The 15,733-nt window shown below is 42.8% G+C and overlaps 2 protein-coding genes across 3 annotated transcripts; one reads left to right on the top strand and one right to left on the bottom strand.

The window, feature by feature from the left end:
- Positions 1-3,139: 3,139 nt before the first annotated feature.
- LOC122783365 (tubulin beta-4B chain-like) lies at positions 3,140-6,686 on the bottom strand. Its single transcript, XM_044048124.1, has 7 exons — positions 6,527-6,686; positions 6,207-6,315; positions 5,139-5,249; positions 4,762-5,006; positions 4,344-4,666; positions 3,905-4,249; positions 3,140-3,824 (listed from the first exon to the last, which is right to left on the bottom strand). Exons 1-7 carry the CDS (start codon positions 6,581-6,583, stop codon positions 3,677-3,679), a joined length of 1,338 nt encoding a protein of 445 aa, XP_043904059.1. The 5' UTR covers positions 6,584-6,686; the 3' UTR covers positions 3,140-3,676.
- A 1,237-nt stretch (positions 6,687-7,923) lies between these two features.
- Positions 7,924-15,733, top strand: nrde2 (NRDE-2, necessary for RNA interference, domain containing). 2 transcript variants are annotated; one of them, XM_044048009.1, is made up of 19 exons: positions 7,924-8,054; positions 8,534-8,618; positions 8,787-8,981; positions 9,078-9,218; positions 9,340-9,608; positions 9,830-10,062; positions 10,469-10,693; positions 10,819-11,008; positions 11,089-11,222; positions 11,298-11,418; positions 11,519-11,694; positions 11,795-11,966; positions 12,050-12,270; positions 12,386-12,875; positions 13,388-13,785; positions 13,911-14,050; positions 14,240-14,381; positions 14,956-15,027; positions 15,185-15,733. In XM_044048009.1, the coding sequence occupies exons 1-19, from the start codon at positions 7,958-7,960 to the stop codon at positions 15,308-15,310; spliced, it is 3,627 nt and encodes a 1,208-aa protein (XP_043903944.1). In that variant the 5' UTR covers positions 7,924-7,957; the 3' UTR covers positions 15,311-15,733. The 2 variants fall into 2 exon arrangements, with proteins under 2 accessions (XP_043903944.1, XP_043903946.1); XM_044048011.1 differs by having other exon boundaries at positions 7,925-8,033.

The following is a 15,733-nucleotide window of genomic DNA, read 5'->3' as shown; positions in this document are numbered from 1 at the left end:
GAAATAGAAAGTCGCTGTGTCTCTTAAACCCTTAAACACGTTAAATCTCCTATTATTTTGTTCCACTTTCATTTTCTCCATCCCTCTCAACAACATGTGTTTATGTATTATATCTGCTTTCATTCCCTTCTGTGTCTCTTGCCATAATCTTCTGTACAGGGACGATATTCCTTCTTTTTTTCCATTAACTTTATTCTAACAGTCTGTATGTGTTTTTTAATGGTGACGTGTGTTTTTCTCAGTATTATGACAGTGTTTTTTTGCTCATTCTGTAAATGTTACTGTACAGACAGTCCTGGTGACTCGGTCCACACACACACACACACACACACACACGGACACAACATTTCTGTCCATACAAACCATAGATTCCATGAAACAGTGGTGAGTCGCACAATTTTACCTTTTATTTTTTAAACTACGCTCTTCAAATTTCATATCAGAAAATGTTGTGTTTCTTTTTTGTGAAAATAAACACATTTGTCCTTATTTGTCACAGAGGCCGACGTGCCTTTACTCTTTCCCCCTCGTGTTAAAAAATGAGTAATAAGCAGGAGAAATAGTTGTTTTCTCATTAAGTTGAAAAATACAAGATTTATTCCTTCTTCCCTGGTTACGAGGCAGTGGATTTCTATTCAGAGCATGAAGAAAATGAAATGTGACGTTGAATTTTGTGCAGTTTTGAAACAATGGGTTTTATAACAAATGTATAAAGTTAAAAAAAAAACTCTTTGTTTGTATCTGGAGGTGATTTCAGGGCTCCTTGGATTTGAATCTTGTGAATTTTGTGCAAGAAACAAGTTGATATTGAGGTAAAATGTCTCCCTTGTCTGTGACGACGCCACCTGCTGTTTCATGCCCTGCGCTGCTTGATGTACGGAGACAAGGTCGACGTGGACACCGTCTCTCTCCGCTGTGGACGTGAGATTCCATGCAGAGCAATGAGTGAGTAAAGTTACCCAAAGAAATGACAAAAAACTGGCTTGTCCATCTTAAACTGTGTCAGCACATTCAGTTCATGAGTTTTAGAGAATTGGTCCTGGAAAACCCTTGAAATGTTCTTGAATTTGATGTCAACCAAGGTGTGGGAACCCTGTGATATACAGCATAGCCAGTGGCTTTTATACGCTTCAATCTGGACCATGTACTGTTGATTACTGATAGATTAGATGAACAGTACTGGTAATAACGACCATAATAATAGTAATAATAATAACAATACATCTATGTCATTCCACATAGTGTAGAGAAAGTCACTGTTCAAGCCCCAAAATATAATAATAAATGTATTATTATTATCATTATAATAGCCCCTGGAGGAAATGGAGCCTTTTTTCTGTGTGCAGCCTCTACACGAGCCAGATGTTCACACATGTGTCTGAAGAGCCAGAGATCTGCGTCATAGGATGAAAGGCGGGTACAATCAGACACAAACCACCATTTACTCTCACTTTCTCACCCTATCATCAATTTAAAGTGTCCAGTAACCGCGATGTGTTTTTGGACTGTGGGAGGAAACCGGAGAACTTCAAACTTTACACAAAAACACCTGAACCGGGTTGTGAGTCAGCAACTTTCTCCATGATTTGGATTTCAAAGTGATAATACACAAGTACAGGCCCTCGATGAGATGTTGTACGGCCCACAGCTTTGGTCTATATAATGTATGATTTTTGACAGATATAGACCTTTATGATTTAGATTTGGTTTCCATGATTCCATTTAAAAATGATAATTGTGATAATGAAAATTAAATTCTTATGAAACAGTGCATTTGTATGTAAATGTATTGACTGGAAAATCTTCACATTAACAAATCTGGCCCTTGTTAAAAAAGGTTTGGACACCTCTGCCCCCCCCCAAACTTTTAGCATCGCTCTTATGCCTTGTTGTGTGAGTCACCATCTGTAAGTGTAGCTTATGGATGTTTGGTATGAATGGTATGCAGATTAAGACAGATTTAACAGTTTATCCAGTTTAACAAACAGAAAACACAGACCCTAACCCCCATACATCCATGTGATAATTTCACCACATGCTGTGTGACACAAAGCGATGCCTATCTGTCCTTTTGTCCTTTTTTCCTGTGTGTGTGAACAAAGGAAACAGGTTTGGTTTCTCTTCATGCAAACATCCACACAGCTTCTTTTTCCAGCTGCAGAGACAGAAGACTGAAATCTGTGTCACCTCCTAACTTTTCCTCCACCCTGTAACTGATACATGTGAGATTTATGTACTGTAACTAAACGCTGCTGTGTGTTTGTTTACGGGCAAAAATGCCAGTATTTTAGGTCTTAAAATGTATTATTTGTTATGTACTGTGTCCTTTTTCAGGGTTACAGTTGTGATGTGGTGACATCAGGGAGAGGACAAGGATTATAGTTAGGTATGTACAGCATATCATTATCATACACGCACCTGTACACACTGGTCTTAATACAGCTTCTGTGAGGATGTGCAGTATTTATGAGCCAAATTCAGTTTCTTAACGTGCTGATGAAATCATTTATGATCAGAGACTCATGTAAACAGGAGGTGTGGTATCTCCTGTGAGGAGATAATGGGACCTTTGGCTTTGTACAGCAGCCATTTTGACACGTTTAAAGCAGGAAAGACACAGGTGTTAGTCTGGGAATCTCACTGTTCCCCAGTTAAAGCCCAACAAATGATAAGATATCAGTGGTGATTGAGAGGCTTTATTAACATGTATCACATGACATATCCACTGTTATTTGGCTTCAAGATGAATCACAATAGCAAATAAACATCAGGACAGTGTGGTCGGCCCATCCCCGGTGGTAGTGATTACATAATGGCGGCTCAGTTCCAATTAATTTAAGTTTGCAGGCTGCCAGAGAACAAGCATGTGCCCTGAATCTGATGAAGCTAAATGGAACGCAGCCATATTTTCCTTTCTTTGTGACCTGTCAAAATGGCTGCTGTGCAAAGGGAACCATTTTAGTCATCTGAAGCTTCCAGCTGCAAATCAGCCGCATGTTCATCCACTTCATGTTTGTAGGTTATATTTGACAGATAGTTGACCACGTGATCCTATTTTAAAACCTAATTGAATACCTGTAAAAGCCCAGTACAACCAGTAAAATGCATATATGACAGATTAATTAAAGACTGAACACTGTTTAGCACCAATTCAAACGACTTTTATTTAAACCCATCACAACCTTCGATGTCAGCAACAAAGTGACAGTTCTTGACAGCTCTTACTGCGAATCTTCATCTTGTAGTGCGTAAGTTTATTTTCTCCAATAACTAAAAAGATTTAACTTGGGTTAAGACAAATGGATCAAATTTAATTCCGCTAAAAAAAAAGCTGTTTTTTTCTTTTGTATGAAACAGATTTACATTCAGCAAAAAAATGCCTTGAACTGGTCACCGGAACTTTCTTTCTTCACACATTTAAATCGACCCGACACTTGGAAAAGACAGAATATTGTACAGAACCATGTCGATCATTTACATCACAACGCTGCCACTGAGCATGTTATATATGCTCAGCAGCAGGTGCCTGCTACAAACAAGAGAGCTTTGACTACAGTGACGCGACACTCGCAAACCAGCCGATTGTCAAATCTACACAGGAGAGAAAAAAGTGAAAGAAAATAAACATTCATATTCAAAACTGGAGAGGAAGCATGAAGGTAGAACAGGTATGCATTTAGGCCGCCTCCTCCTCTTCCTCCTCATCAAACTCGCCCTCTTCATCAGCAGTGGCGTCCTGGTACTGCTGGTACTCGGACACCAGGTCGTTCATGTTGCTCTCAGCCTCTGTGAACTCCATCTCGTCCATGCCCTCGCCCGTGTACCTGAAACAAACAAATACTGGGTAAGAGCGGGCGAGCACGGGCGTCTCTCACTGTCCTAACATCACTGTACTTTGACTCACCAGTGGAGGAAGGCCTTGCGGCGGAACATGGCGGTGAACTGCTCTGAGATGCGCTTGAACAACTCCTGGATGGCGGTGCTGTTGCCGATGAAGGTGGCGGCCATTTTGAGGCCACGCGGGGGGATGTCGCAGACGGCTGTCTTGACATTGTTGGGGATCCATTCGACGAAGTAGCTGCTGTTCTTGTTCTGCACATTCAGCATCTGCTCGTCCACCTCCTTCATGGACATGCGGCCACGGAAGATGGCGGCGACTGTAAGGTAGCGGCCGTGGCGTGGGTCGCAGGCGGCCATCATGTTCTTGGCGTCGAACATCTGCTGGGTGAGTTCAGGGACTGTCAGTGCCCTAAATGGAAAAAAAGACAATTCATTTTCAATTTATTCATTAAAAAAAACACAACTTCCTCCACTGATACAGTTTCCACAGATTGCTTCTCTACCTGTACTGCTGGCTGCCTCTGCTGGTCAGGGGGGCGAAGCCTGGCATGAAGAAGTGCAGCCTGGGGAAAGGCACCATGTTGACAGCCAGTTTCCTCAGGTCAGCATTGAGCTGGCCTGGGAAGCGCAGGCAGGTGGTCACCCCACTCATGGTGGCTGACACAAGGTGGTTGAGGTCACCGTATGTGGGCGTGGTGAGTTTGAGTGTGCGGAAGCAGATGTCGTACAGAGCCTCATTATCAATGCAGTAGGTCTCATCGGTGTTCTCCACCAGCTGGTGGACAGACAGGGTGGCGTTGTAGGGCTCCACCACTGTGTCTGACACCTGCAGAGGGAGAGGCAAGAGAACAGTGTTCTAGCACGAGGGGGGGAAAAACATGGAGATAAACATTTGGTGACATCGTAAAAGATGATGCGGACCTTGGGTGAGGGCACCACGCTGAAAGTGTTCATGATACGGTCTGGATACTCCTCCCGGATTTTGCTGATGAGCAGTGTGCCCATACCGGAGCCTGTGCCTCCTCCCAGAGAGTGTGTGAGCTGGAAACCCTGCAGGCAGTCGCAGCTCTCGGCCTCCTTCCTCACCACATCCAACACAGAGTCTACCAGCTCAGCTCCCTCAGTGTAGTGGCCTTTGGCCCAGTTATTACCAGCTCCACTCTGGCCTGTAACATGCAAATACAGATAGTTATCACAGCTGTGGTGACAAAGCCTTCTTAAATCCACTCCACACTATCAGATTTGAAATCTGATACAGCCAAAGTGATAACTCATCATTTCTGAACTTAAATTCTCACCAAAGACAAAGTTGTCCGGTCTGAAGATCTGACCAAATGGACCAGACCTCACAGAGTCCATCGTTCCTGGCTCCAAGTCGACCAGCACTGCGCGGGGGACATACTTCCCACCTAATCACGAAAGAACATACACCAAAAAGATGAATATAAGACAGCTGCGTTTTTTCTCTATTATTACTATTATGTCTTCATTTATTTAATATTATGCTTGACCAAATCGTAAAGCCAACACGTAAGACTGAAGTCCTCATCAATTATACAGACAGTGAAGCTTCTCGACTTGGTTAGCTTTTTACTGCAATACAATCCAATCCTAATTAACATAACAGGTCTCTTTGTCCTGGACCACGGTCTATTGATTGTCCCTCATGCTCTCAATACAAATGGTGATTTTGCTCAAGTGAAACGGTTTCTTTGCATTTAGTAAAAAAATTCTGTTAATTTTAAATTACCTATATTAAGTATAAAGGGTTAAGATGAGACAGCAGAGAATGACGACAGCTTACACAAACAGAGTGATAAAATCACTAATAATCGAGAAATTAGGAGACATCGTTTATTAATGTCTACTGAAGTGAAACACCAGATAAGATTAAAATCCGTTTTGCCGGTCGATTATAAATCAAGCCTGTTTCTACAGTCGGTATACTGTAATTCCCCGCGTCTGACACACCTTAGCTACGCATTGGTGAGGGGGGGAAAAAAACAGCCCGTCATTCCTTCAGTTTTGCCTTAAAGTTGATGTTTTATGGTCACATGCGTACATGAGGCCTTAGTTCATTGGGTAACAAAGTTAGAGATGAGTCATGTTTGTGGAGGCTAATGTCGTTAGCGGGGCGGTTTGTTGATTTCACTGGAACGTAGAAACGGGGACACAGTAACTAGGAAGTGGAGTCAGACGGGCCCGATGGGACCGTGAAGCCTGATTTCTAGTGACTTCCAGGCAGCGGAAGCATGGACGCCCTGCTGGACGACGGCGATAATGCAGTGTGGTTTTACATTCTCCCGACTCCTAAAGGCCCGAACAAGGCAACAGAAAATTGAAACATCCATCAAAATAAAGCTGACCTGATGCCTCGTTGTAATACACATTGATTCTCTCCAGCTGCAGGTCGCTGTCCCCGTGGTATGTTCCGGTCGGGTCGATGCCATGTTCGTCACTAATCACCTCCCAGAACTAGAACCACAAAATGGAGAATATCAGACAATTGAAATGAGTAAAAAAACAAGCAGCAGGCTAATTAGCATGACTCGATGCTCTGCGTGTGAGACAGTGAAACCTAACGACGACATTCATGCTATCACGAGCGGTTTCGTCTTGTAAGCTAGTTTAGCAGCCCGCCAAAACCTTTGCGGCAAGGCGCGGTCAAAATGCGCTTTTTCCAAACCTTGGCTCCAATTTGGTTTCCACATTGGCCGGCCTGCAGGTGAACGATTTCCCTCATCTTGATCGAAATTTGGAGCTTTTAGACGACGATGACGCAGAAATATTAAGACAACACGGCTTGTTACAATGAGGTCCAGTAACCGACTAACTTAAGAAGGCAAAACGCAGGCAGACGAGTTACCACCCATAGGCTGTCGGTCAACGCGATTGGACCAATTAACTGTCTGTCAACATAGGCAAAGCATCTGATTGGTCAAGGAAACTAGCTGGGGATTTGTGATTGGCTGGTGTTTGGGAGGATCCGTCGTCTTGGGAACACAATAGAGCAACAGTGAAGAGACCCTTAATAAGATAGTTGGACGATTAATGGGTGGATAGAGGCAGACACACAGCTACAGACACACACCACGATACGATATCATCACGAAATAATAAGTATTTGCGAAATCATATTGCACAATAGCGCTAGTGAAAGTTAGCACTTGGCACCATCTAGTGGACTGAAACGTCAATTATTTTTTGTTACGTTATGATTTTTTAACGTTTATTTGTAACATCAGTTAAAAAATGATTGGTTAAAAAAAATCAATACTTGGTGTCTAAAATGTGATATAATATCATAACTTTTCACTGTACCAATTTTGTATCTTCCCAATCCCTCCAACCTCCCTAGCCTATAATAACAATCCATCTGTGTATACATTTCACTTCCTCTTTTGGTCCAATATTCTATCACTAATGTTCCAAATCTACCTAGAAATAGATCCTCTGCTGATAAAAGTACATTAAATTCTACCAGAAATCTAAGACCTACAGAGTTGTTTGTTGTGTAATGCTCCTTTTTCTTCATAAATGCTACTATAAATAATTTGGGTTTTCTGTGGTATTGTATGAGGAAGTCAGCAGTGGTAGGGTAGTGTGTGAGGGAGATACAGGACATGTATGAGGAGAGTGAGACAGTGTGCAGGTAGACAGGTGGAAGAGTATGTAGAGGTGGAAGTCGACACTGGAGAATAAGAGGTTAGTAAAGACAAGACAGAATACCTGTGTCGAGGACATGAGGACACTTGGTGTAACATAGGAGGACACGAGGAGAGTTGGTGTAACAGAGGAGAACATGAGGACAGTTGGTGTAACATAGGAGGACATGAGGACAGTTGGTGTATCATAGGAGGACATGAGGACAGTGTGAAAAGAGGAAGCATATCAAAATATCAAGAGAAAATAATTAAAGTGTAGAGGAAAGGGTTACAATTAATTAACCGGGATTATTGTGGAAGAGAGTACTGTAGAGTTTACGAGTTTAATAAATTTGATTGTCTAGTCTATTTAATGGTTGTATAATATGATATTAATGTGAGTGTTTTCTTCTCATACGTTTGTCGTTTTTAAACTGACCGCCAAGTGACGTCATCTTCGTGCGACTGTTTGTATGCGACTTACCGTCATGGCTCTGTTTCCAGCGTTTGCAGAAAGTAGCAGTGATAAAGTTGAAGATTCGCCCAAAGGTGACCACGTCTCCGTGTTACGTACGTTTCGACTCGTTTGCGTATCGTATCAATACCGTGTTGTCGTTATATGGAGACGATAAACCGGCAAAAACAAGCTATGCTATTGGATGTTAGCTGCTCTCACGTTTGGCTGTCGTTGAAACTTGAAGAGACTGAACAGACTTTGCTTAATTACTGAGGAGTTTACATTTTACATGTTTTATCCCTCCAAGTGACGCAGTCTTGGTATTTATATATCTATACACGTGTATCCAGGGTTTTAAAATGTGCAGCACATATAAATCCTAGTCTCCTCAGCTCCAAAAAAGAATGTCCATAACGTGTTAATACACATAATATAATGTAGTTATGAGTGGACTTTAACTTCTCTTTATTGTTTGAGGAGATAAATCCACTGCAATTTAAAACACCATGTCACAACAATGATACCAAAAAGATAACCAATTGTCAATAATCACCATTGTCACCAATACATCTCCTTTGTCAACCACTTTCAGGGTTGGACTGGCTGAACAACAAGAGTTTTCAGACAAAGGATGCCCTCTCTCTTCACAGTCACCTTTTAAAGGAGAAAGACAAAAGGTAACATACAGTATGTAAAAGAAATCACAGAAATCATACTGCATAGCTTTCACTTTGTGTGTGTGTGTTTACATTAAGCAGTTATAACTGTGCATTTCTCATTATGTTTTTTTACTTTTAACGTGTTCCACCTCACGTTAACTTTGAATCAACCTTGTAATCCTTAAGTGTAGACAGATATTTTAGCAGCTCTACGGAGGAAGCAGAGGACGATAACAGTGCTCCCCCCAAAAAGAAGAAAAAGAAGAGGAAAAAAAAGAAAAAACACAAAAAGAAGAAAGGTGGCAGGTGTTCACACAGCAGTGGCTCTGACTCTGAAACCACCTATCCCAGTGATCTCAAAAGGGAACAAGAGGAGAATAAGTACAAACATACACATCACAGAAGATTACGTGAGTTTATTTTTTTACACACTGATTTACACTGTATTTTTGTGTGTGTGCAATTCCATCCCCCCAGATCACAAACTGCTCCATTAGCTAGTTGTTTCTCCTGGTTGGATGATCTGCAGTCGCCCACAGAGCATCCATACTGTGTGGACCATAAACCAGACCCAGCCAACTGGACCTACAAGTCCCTGTACAGAGGAGATGTTGCGAGGTATCATGTGTCTTCACGCACTCTTCCTGCAGTCACTTCAGAATGTGAAGTTTGTTCAAGCTTAAAATCTAACATTAACATGAACAGGAACTGTAATTTTGAAACTGTGCGTGTGTTCCAGGTATAAGAGGAAAGGCAGCTCGTCAATGGGTCTGGACCCTCGCAGACAAGGAGTCAGTTGGGATGAGTCAGAGTCAAATAAGAAACAGAAAAGTGGAGACAAGAAGAAAGTAGCAGACAGATACTTCTCTGCAGTCAGTCGGCAGCTGCTGAGGTCAGAAGCTGCTCTCCCTACGTTACCAAAGGCTCCTGATTGTAGCGATGTCATCAGCTCCACCTCCTTCCTCTCACTGAGTGTTGACGATGTGAAGAACAATGGAGGAGACACAAGTAAGAAATTCACACAATTCCACAACTTCAAACTATCTATCTGTCGATTATTTTCTCGATTACGTGATCAGTTGTTTGGTCCATAAAATGCTGAAAGATGTTGACTGGTGTCCCAAACCTTGAAATCTCCTCAAAAGTTTTGTTTTTTGTTTCCACAAACCAAAATGAATCATTTCTAATGTGTTCTTTGTTATAATCGATCAATCAATGTGTCAACCCAGGTGATAGAGTGCAGACATCGTCAGTAAATCCGCTCGGTGTCTATGACTCTTCCACGGCACTGTGGCTGCAGGGGAAGGGACAGCCGGACCAGACAGAGCAGCAGAAACAGAAACACGACGCAGACACAGGAAAGAGCACCGTGCTCACAACCAAGAGGACTGAAGAGTTTAACAGGCAACTCAGAGAACAGCCAGCAGACACGCAACTGTGGATAAAATTCATCAAATACCAGGTATGGAGACTCTCGATTAATAAGACTAAACATTGACAGTGATGATGATAGTTTTACTTGTGCAAATTACAAATTCTAGATCGATATCTTTAAAAATTTGCAATCAAAAAACAAGTAAACACAAAACAGTGTATATACTAATAAAACTGCATCAGAATGAGCTTTATTGGCCAGGTATGAGTGCTGTGCACATGCAAGGAATTAGATTCAGGGTTTACAATTCTCTGTGTACTCACACATAAAAAACACAGAAACAAGGACCACAGAAATTTCACAAATAAGTCTTAGTTACTGGTTGTTTTCAGTGCATTCCTTGGCGAAGACTACAATTATCAGCAAATGACAGATTTCTCCATAATCTTTAACCTCTCTCTCTCTCTCTCACTCCCCCTCTCCCCCACTCTAGGATGAGCTGAATTTAGCAGAGTTTGGAGGTGAGGAGGAGCAGCGGGAGAGCCAGTCAACTGAGCACCGCAGGTCTTCCTACCGAGCCGTGCTGGACAAAAAGCTAAGCATTGCAGAGCGTGCTGTGGACACCAACCCTGGCTGCATTGCTCTGCAGCTGGAGAGGCTCAGGATCTGCCAGGAGCTCTGGGAGTCATCAGCTCTCGCTAAAGAATGGAAGAAACTGGTCAGTCTACCAGCTTAACGTGTGGTTTGAGTGTTGTTGGTTTGCCTTTTGTGTCTATACATATCTGAGTAGACCTTCCAGTTGTTCTCGGCAAGTTAACTTGTGATTTATCTCTTATACCCTAGGTGTTCATCCACCCAAACAGTGCCCCCCTGTGGAGGGAGTATCTGCTCTTCACCCAGAGCTACTTTAGCAACTTCACGGTGTCAAAGGTCAATGCAGCCTATGGGAAGTGTCTGAGCACACTCAGCTCTGTACGAGATGGCAGCATGGTCTCTCACCCAGCTCTCCCAGGGATTGAGGAGGATATGTTGGGTATGACCTCTGTTTGTTCAGTTGTTACCCCAAAGCTTTTACGTTATTGTCATTTGACCCTTTTGCATCTTTCTGTCCAGGTATCTTCGTCCAACAGTGTCATTTTCTGCGTCAGTCTGGTCACTCAGAGAAGGCCATTTCTCTGTTTCAGGCCATGATCGACTTCACTTTCTTCAAACCTGACAGTGTACGAAAACTGACCACCAAGCAGCAGGTTTGTTTGTTTGTTTGTTTGTTCGCACAAAGTCAAAAGCATGTGTACCATTACTCCAATAATGTATTTGTGTAGGTGGAGTTCTTTGAGCCTTTTTGGGACAGTGGGGAGGAAAGGATCGGGGAATTGGGGGCCAAAGGCTGGAAATCCTGGATGCACCAACAAGAGCGTGGAGGGTGGATACAGCCAAGTGCAGGTGAAACACACACACACACACACAAACCTGAGTGTTGATGTAAGTCTGGAGCTGTGAACACAGCAACAAACATAATGTGTTTGTGTGTGTGTTCCCATAGACGATGAAGATGAGGAGGAGGAAGAGGAGGAGGAGGAGGTGAAGGATCGGAGCCAACCCAGAGGAACGGTCTGGCTGGACGTGGAGTCGTCTCGTGAAGCAGCTCACTGGTTGCCTTGGAGGCCTGACAAAGCTAAAGGGCAATCAGAGGAGGACTGTGAGGATCCGGACAGACAGGTACAGAGGGACAGACATTAGTTTAGCTGTTGTTCCAGTGACGTCGTCATATTATGTCATTTAAAGTGTCACAATCCCCCCTCCCCTCGTCTAACTCCAGGTGCTGTTTGATGACATCAGTCCATCCCTGATTTATCTGTCTTCACCAGAGCTCCAGCTCAGTCTTCTTCTCCATTTCTTGTCATTCCTGGGACTGCCCATTGACTCTGTGCCCTCTGCTGCCCCCTGTTTGCCTGGTCTGCTGATGGAGAACCTGTCTTTAATCACTCAGGGTAAAGATTTTGCAATTGGTCAGAATATTATTATTTTTTCAGTTGAAAGTAAGTAATAAAACAGACTCCAATTGAATTCTTAGGTCATGATCCCCAGCACCCCCTGACCTCCTATGACCTCGCTGACCCTGGGATTAGCTCTGTAGGACACATGACTACTCTTCAGGGAACCAGGAAATGGGTGGGGCTTGGAAAGCACGGCGAGAGGTTTGTCAACAATGTGTTCAACATGGTTCAGCCAGTGCTTCTTCCTCGAGACCGAGCAGTCCTGTCACTCAGCTGGATGCAGTATGAGAAACTCAAAGTAAGATTGAGTTCATTTCATGAATCCATTTCGTCCTGAAATTGAAAGATTATTATTATTTTATCTGTCAGTGAAAAAGTTATTGACCTCATTCACTGATGTGTGCACGTGTCAGGTCTTGCGCTGTTTGCACAGTGGCAACAAAAGACGTCTACGCTCTCAAGGTAAGAGTAGCAAGCGCGTTGCCAAGCGACTGCTCAAGGAACCTGAAAACCGCTCATCGTTGGTGCTGTGGCGTGAGTATGCGCACATGGAGTGGATGCTGGGCAACTTGGACGAAGCTCGCAAAGTCTTCACCACAGCATCGGGGATAGAGGGAACCACAGGGTTGAGTAGCCCCGCCCTCTGTGAGCTGTGTCTCCTGTGGTCCCAGCTGGAGGTGGAGGACAGAGGTGTGCAAGGAGGGGGGCAAGCTGATGTAACCACATCTCCAGCTGTGTTGGTGCTAACTAAGTTAGCAGAAGGAACCTGCTCTTCGGATTCATCCTCCCAGTCCCTGTCTCCAGTCTCTGTTCTGAAAGCCAGACGGTCTTATGAGCAGACCCTGACAGCACACTTGTCAGCCCTAGACCAAGTCCTCAGCAACCTTCACACCAAAAGAAAAGGTTTGCTTTCTCAACAACATGTGTTTTATGTGTCATGTAGGTAGATGAGAAGAATGCTTTATATTCAGTATTACCATAACTCTCATTGTCTTAAAATTATAATTCAATCACAATTGTGTTACAAACCATTGTCAAAAGAGTTCACACAGTGCTGATTAGGTCAGTTCCTCTCTCTCGACTCTGGGTTTCTCATTATAGCAGGGTTTAGATCTATTGTCACATGGCAACAAAGGACAACATTGTTCTTTAAAGTGAAACGGGTGCATCAGGTTAAAGTATGACTGGTATCGCAAAGAAGCACCCATGAAAATCAGTGGACAGTGGAAGTGGATGGATAGCTCATGTTTGACCTGAGAGGCAGTAGATAAACCAGTTTTTATCACATGTATAATTTCGATACTTTAAACTATTTAGATTTGCACCGGAATCAACAAATAACATTGTACTGGGTTTTTGTTGTTTTACCTGAAAAACACTTAAATTCATTTGTTATCTAATTATTCCACTACTAGGTGAGGAGGATCTTCCGGGAGAGAAGCTGAGGCTGCGTGGTCTAGTTGGCTGCTATGCTCTGTTCCAGTATCTCACAGTGGGCATCCATGCAGCTCACACTGTCTACAGCCAGGCCAGAGAGAAGATGGAGGCGCTGCATCACACACTAACATTAGATAAACAACTTCATAGCAATGAAGGAGATAAACATCGTAGCACTGATGCTAGAAAAACTGCGTCTAGGCTCCATGTTTCCATGCTGGTGTCAGAGTGTGAAGCATTAGCAGTGCAGCAAGCAGCCATGCTCAGGTACCACAACAGCATCGGTGTGTTTCCACTGGCCACACTGAGACTAATGCTGACATCTGCCCTCTCAACCTGGCCCGGCAGCGCCCCCCTGTGGAGCATATACATACAGGTAAGTTTTGCAAAACTGAATTCATTTGTATTCATCCCAGTGCTCAGACATTTGGTCAGAGCGTCTCCCCGGAGTGCTGTTTGTGATTATTTTGGCATGGCAACCCTCATGTGATTTGTTTTCAGGTGGAAAACCGTTACCATAGCGCCGGCAGAGCGCGTCGCTTCTTTCACTCTGTAACCAGGGACAACGTGAGTGTGGTGCCGCGCCTCTTTGCCATTGTGACTGAACAACAAAGGAAGCAGCTGGTGGATGCTGCTCAGAGGTAATAACAGAAAAGCATGAAAATGAGTCCTGCACTCGAGTTACCTGGGAATTAACTTCTCAAGTTTCAAAGCCAAGGAAGTTATCACACATATATTATTGTCTTCCAAAATTCAAAATAACCCAGTAGTCATTTTAGAAAACACCATATGTGAATCACTTTTTAAAAACTAAAATATTGTTTCTCTAGGTCTTGTTTCCATGATGCCACCTTGACTGTCCTGCCAGAGAATGGCCTCAGCAACCGTATCCGTGGGCTGTTTGAAAGCGCCATAGCAACAGAGACGGGCGCCCGCTGTCCGTTACTTTGGAGGATGTATATGTACTTCCTGGTAAGACGGCAAACAGTACACACAAAACTATTAGTCTTGTTCGAATAGAGCTGCACTGACCTAAACTTAAGTTAGATATTCTAATATTAACAGTCTGAGTAAGAAAAACAGCTTAGTATGAGTATGACCTCATTCATACTGTGAATATGATGAAGGAGTTGTATGATTTTAATCACGTTATGTACATGTGTCAATTACATTGAAACGTTCTATTTCACAGCAGTGATCGTCATGTAGATGCAAAGCATCAGATTACACTGTGTAGCACGTACGCAGGAATGTGTAATGTTTAATATTTTATTAGCAACTTCCAAATACAAATAAAATCCTACTCAGATCATAAGATCAAGTGTTGGTGTCATGTATGTAAATGTCGTCACTGATCGAGGCCTAATCGTCTTTCATTTGTTTATCCACTCAAACGAGACAAAGGCTCTAATGAATATTCATTTAGTGTTTTATGAAAGGGATCAAAGTAATTATCTCTTACCTCTAAGAACTAGAACTAACACAACACTACTCTGTATTTAAATATTTGTACTATGCACAAAGTCTGTGTTGTGTGTGTTTGTAGGTGTCTGAGGGGAAGGTGGATAAGGCCACATCAATCTTTTACAAGGCCTTGCAGAATATTCCCTGGGTTAAGGTGAGACACAGACAGTAAAGTCACGTTTTACAACAGCAGGCAGTCCCTAGTTTGTTTTCCAGATTATACACAATAATTAAAAAATAATTGTCTCCCCTTTTCTCTTTTTCCCCTCTGGTTGTGTATGAATTTTACATTTATACAAACGTGCAATCAGGGTTTATACATGGATGCTGTGAAGCTTTTCCCTGAGCATCTGCAGCAGTTCGTAGATCTCATGACGGAGAAGGAACTCCGACTCAGACTGCCTTTGGAAGAACTGGATATACTACTGGAAGACTGAACACACTGCACACTTTGTTTAAGAGCTCACTCTGAGTTTGCTCCAGTGGCAACATGCCAAGCCATATATGGCAACCTGTGTTAGCAGACGCTAACTGAGATGCTTTTTGGGCACATCGCTTGTGTTTTGATCAGTGAAGTTGCGTCAGCCTCATTGAAAGATGGACAAAGAGCCATCCTCAAACTTAGGTTGCATTGATGGTATGGAAGTATAACTTAATGTTAAGTGATGGTTTCACTTTTGCTTCAAAGTGTCATTGTTGTATCAGTGTAAACATTAGTAAATAGTGACTAATAGTTATCAGTCAAAAAAAATAGTGCAGTTTTGCACCTGAGTACATACTGTCTGTAAAGCATTTATTTTTGAAAGTGAATAGAGCTATGTTTTAATACCTGACATTGTCAATAAATGTGATTATCACTA

Source organism: Solea senegalensis, linkage group LG16 (genome assembly GCF_019176455.1).
Source record: "Solea senegalensis isolate Sse05_10M linkage group LG16, IFAPA_SoseM_1, whole genome shotgun sequence".
NCBI classification, from domain to species: Eukaryota; Metazoa; Chordata; class Actinopteri; order Pleuronectiformes; family Soleidae; genus Solea; species Solea senegalensis.
Note: the sequence above shows the minus strand (reverse complement) of the source record. Positions and strands in the feature narration are given on the sequence as shown.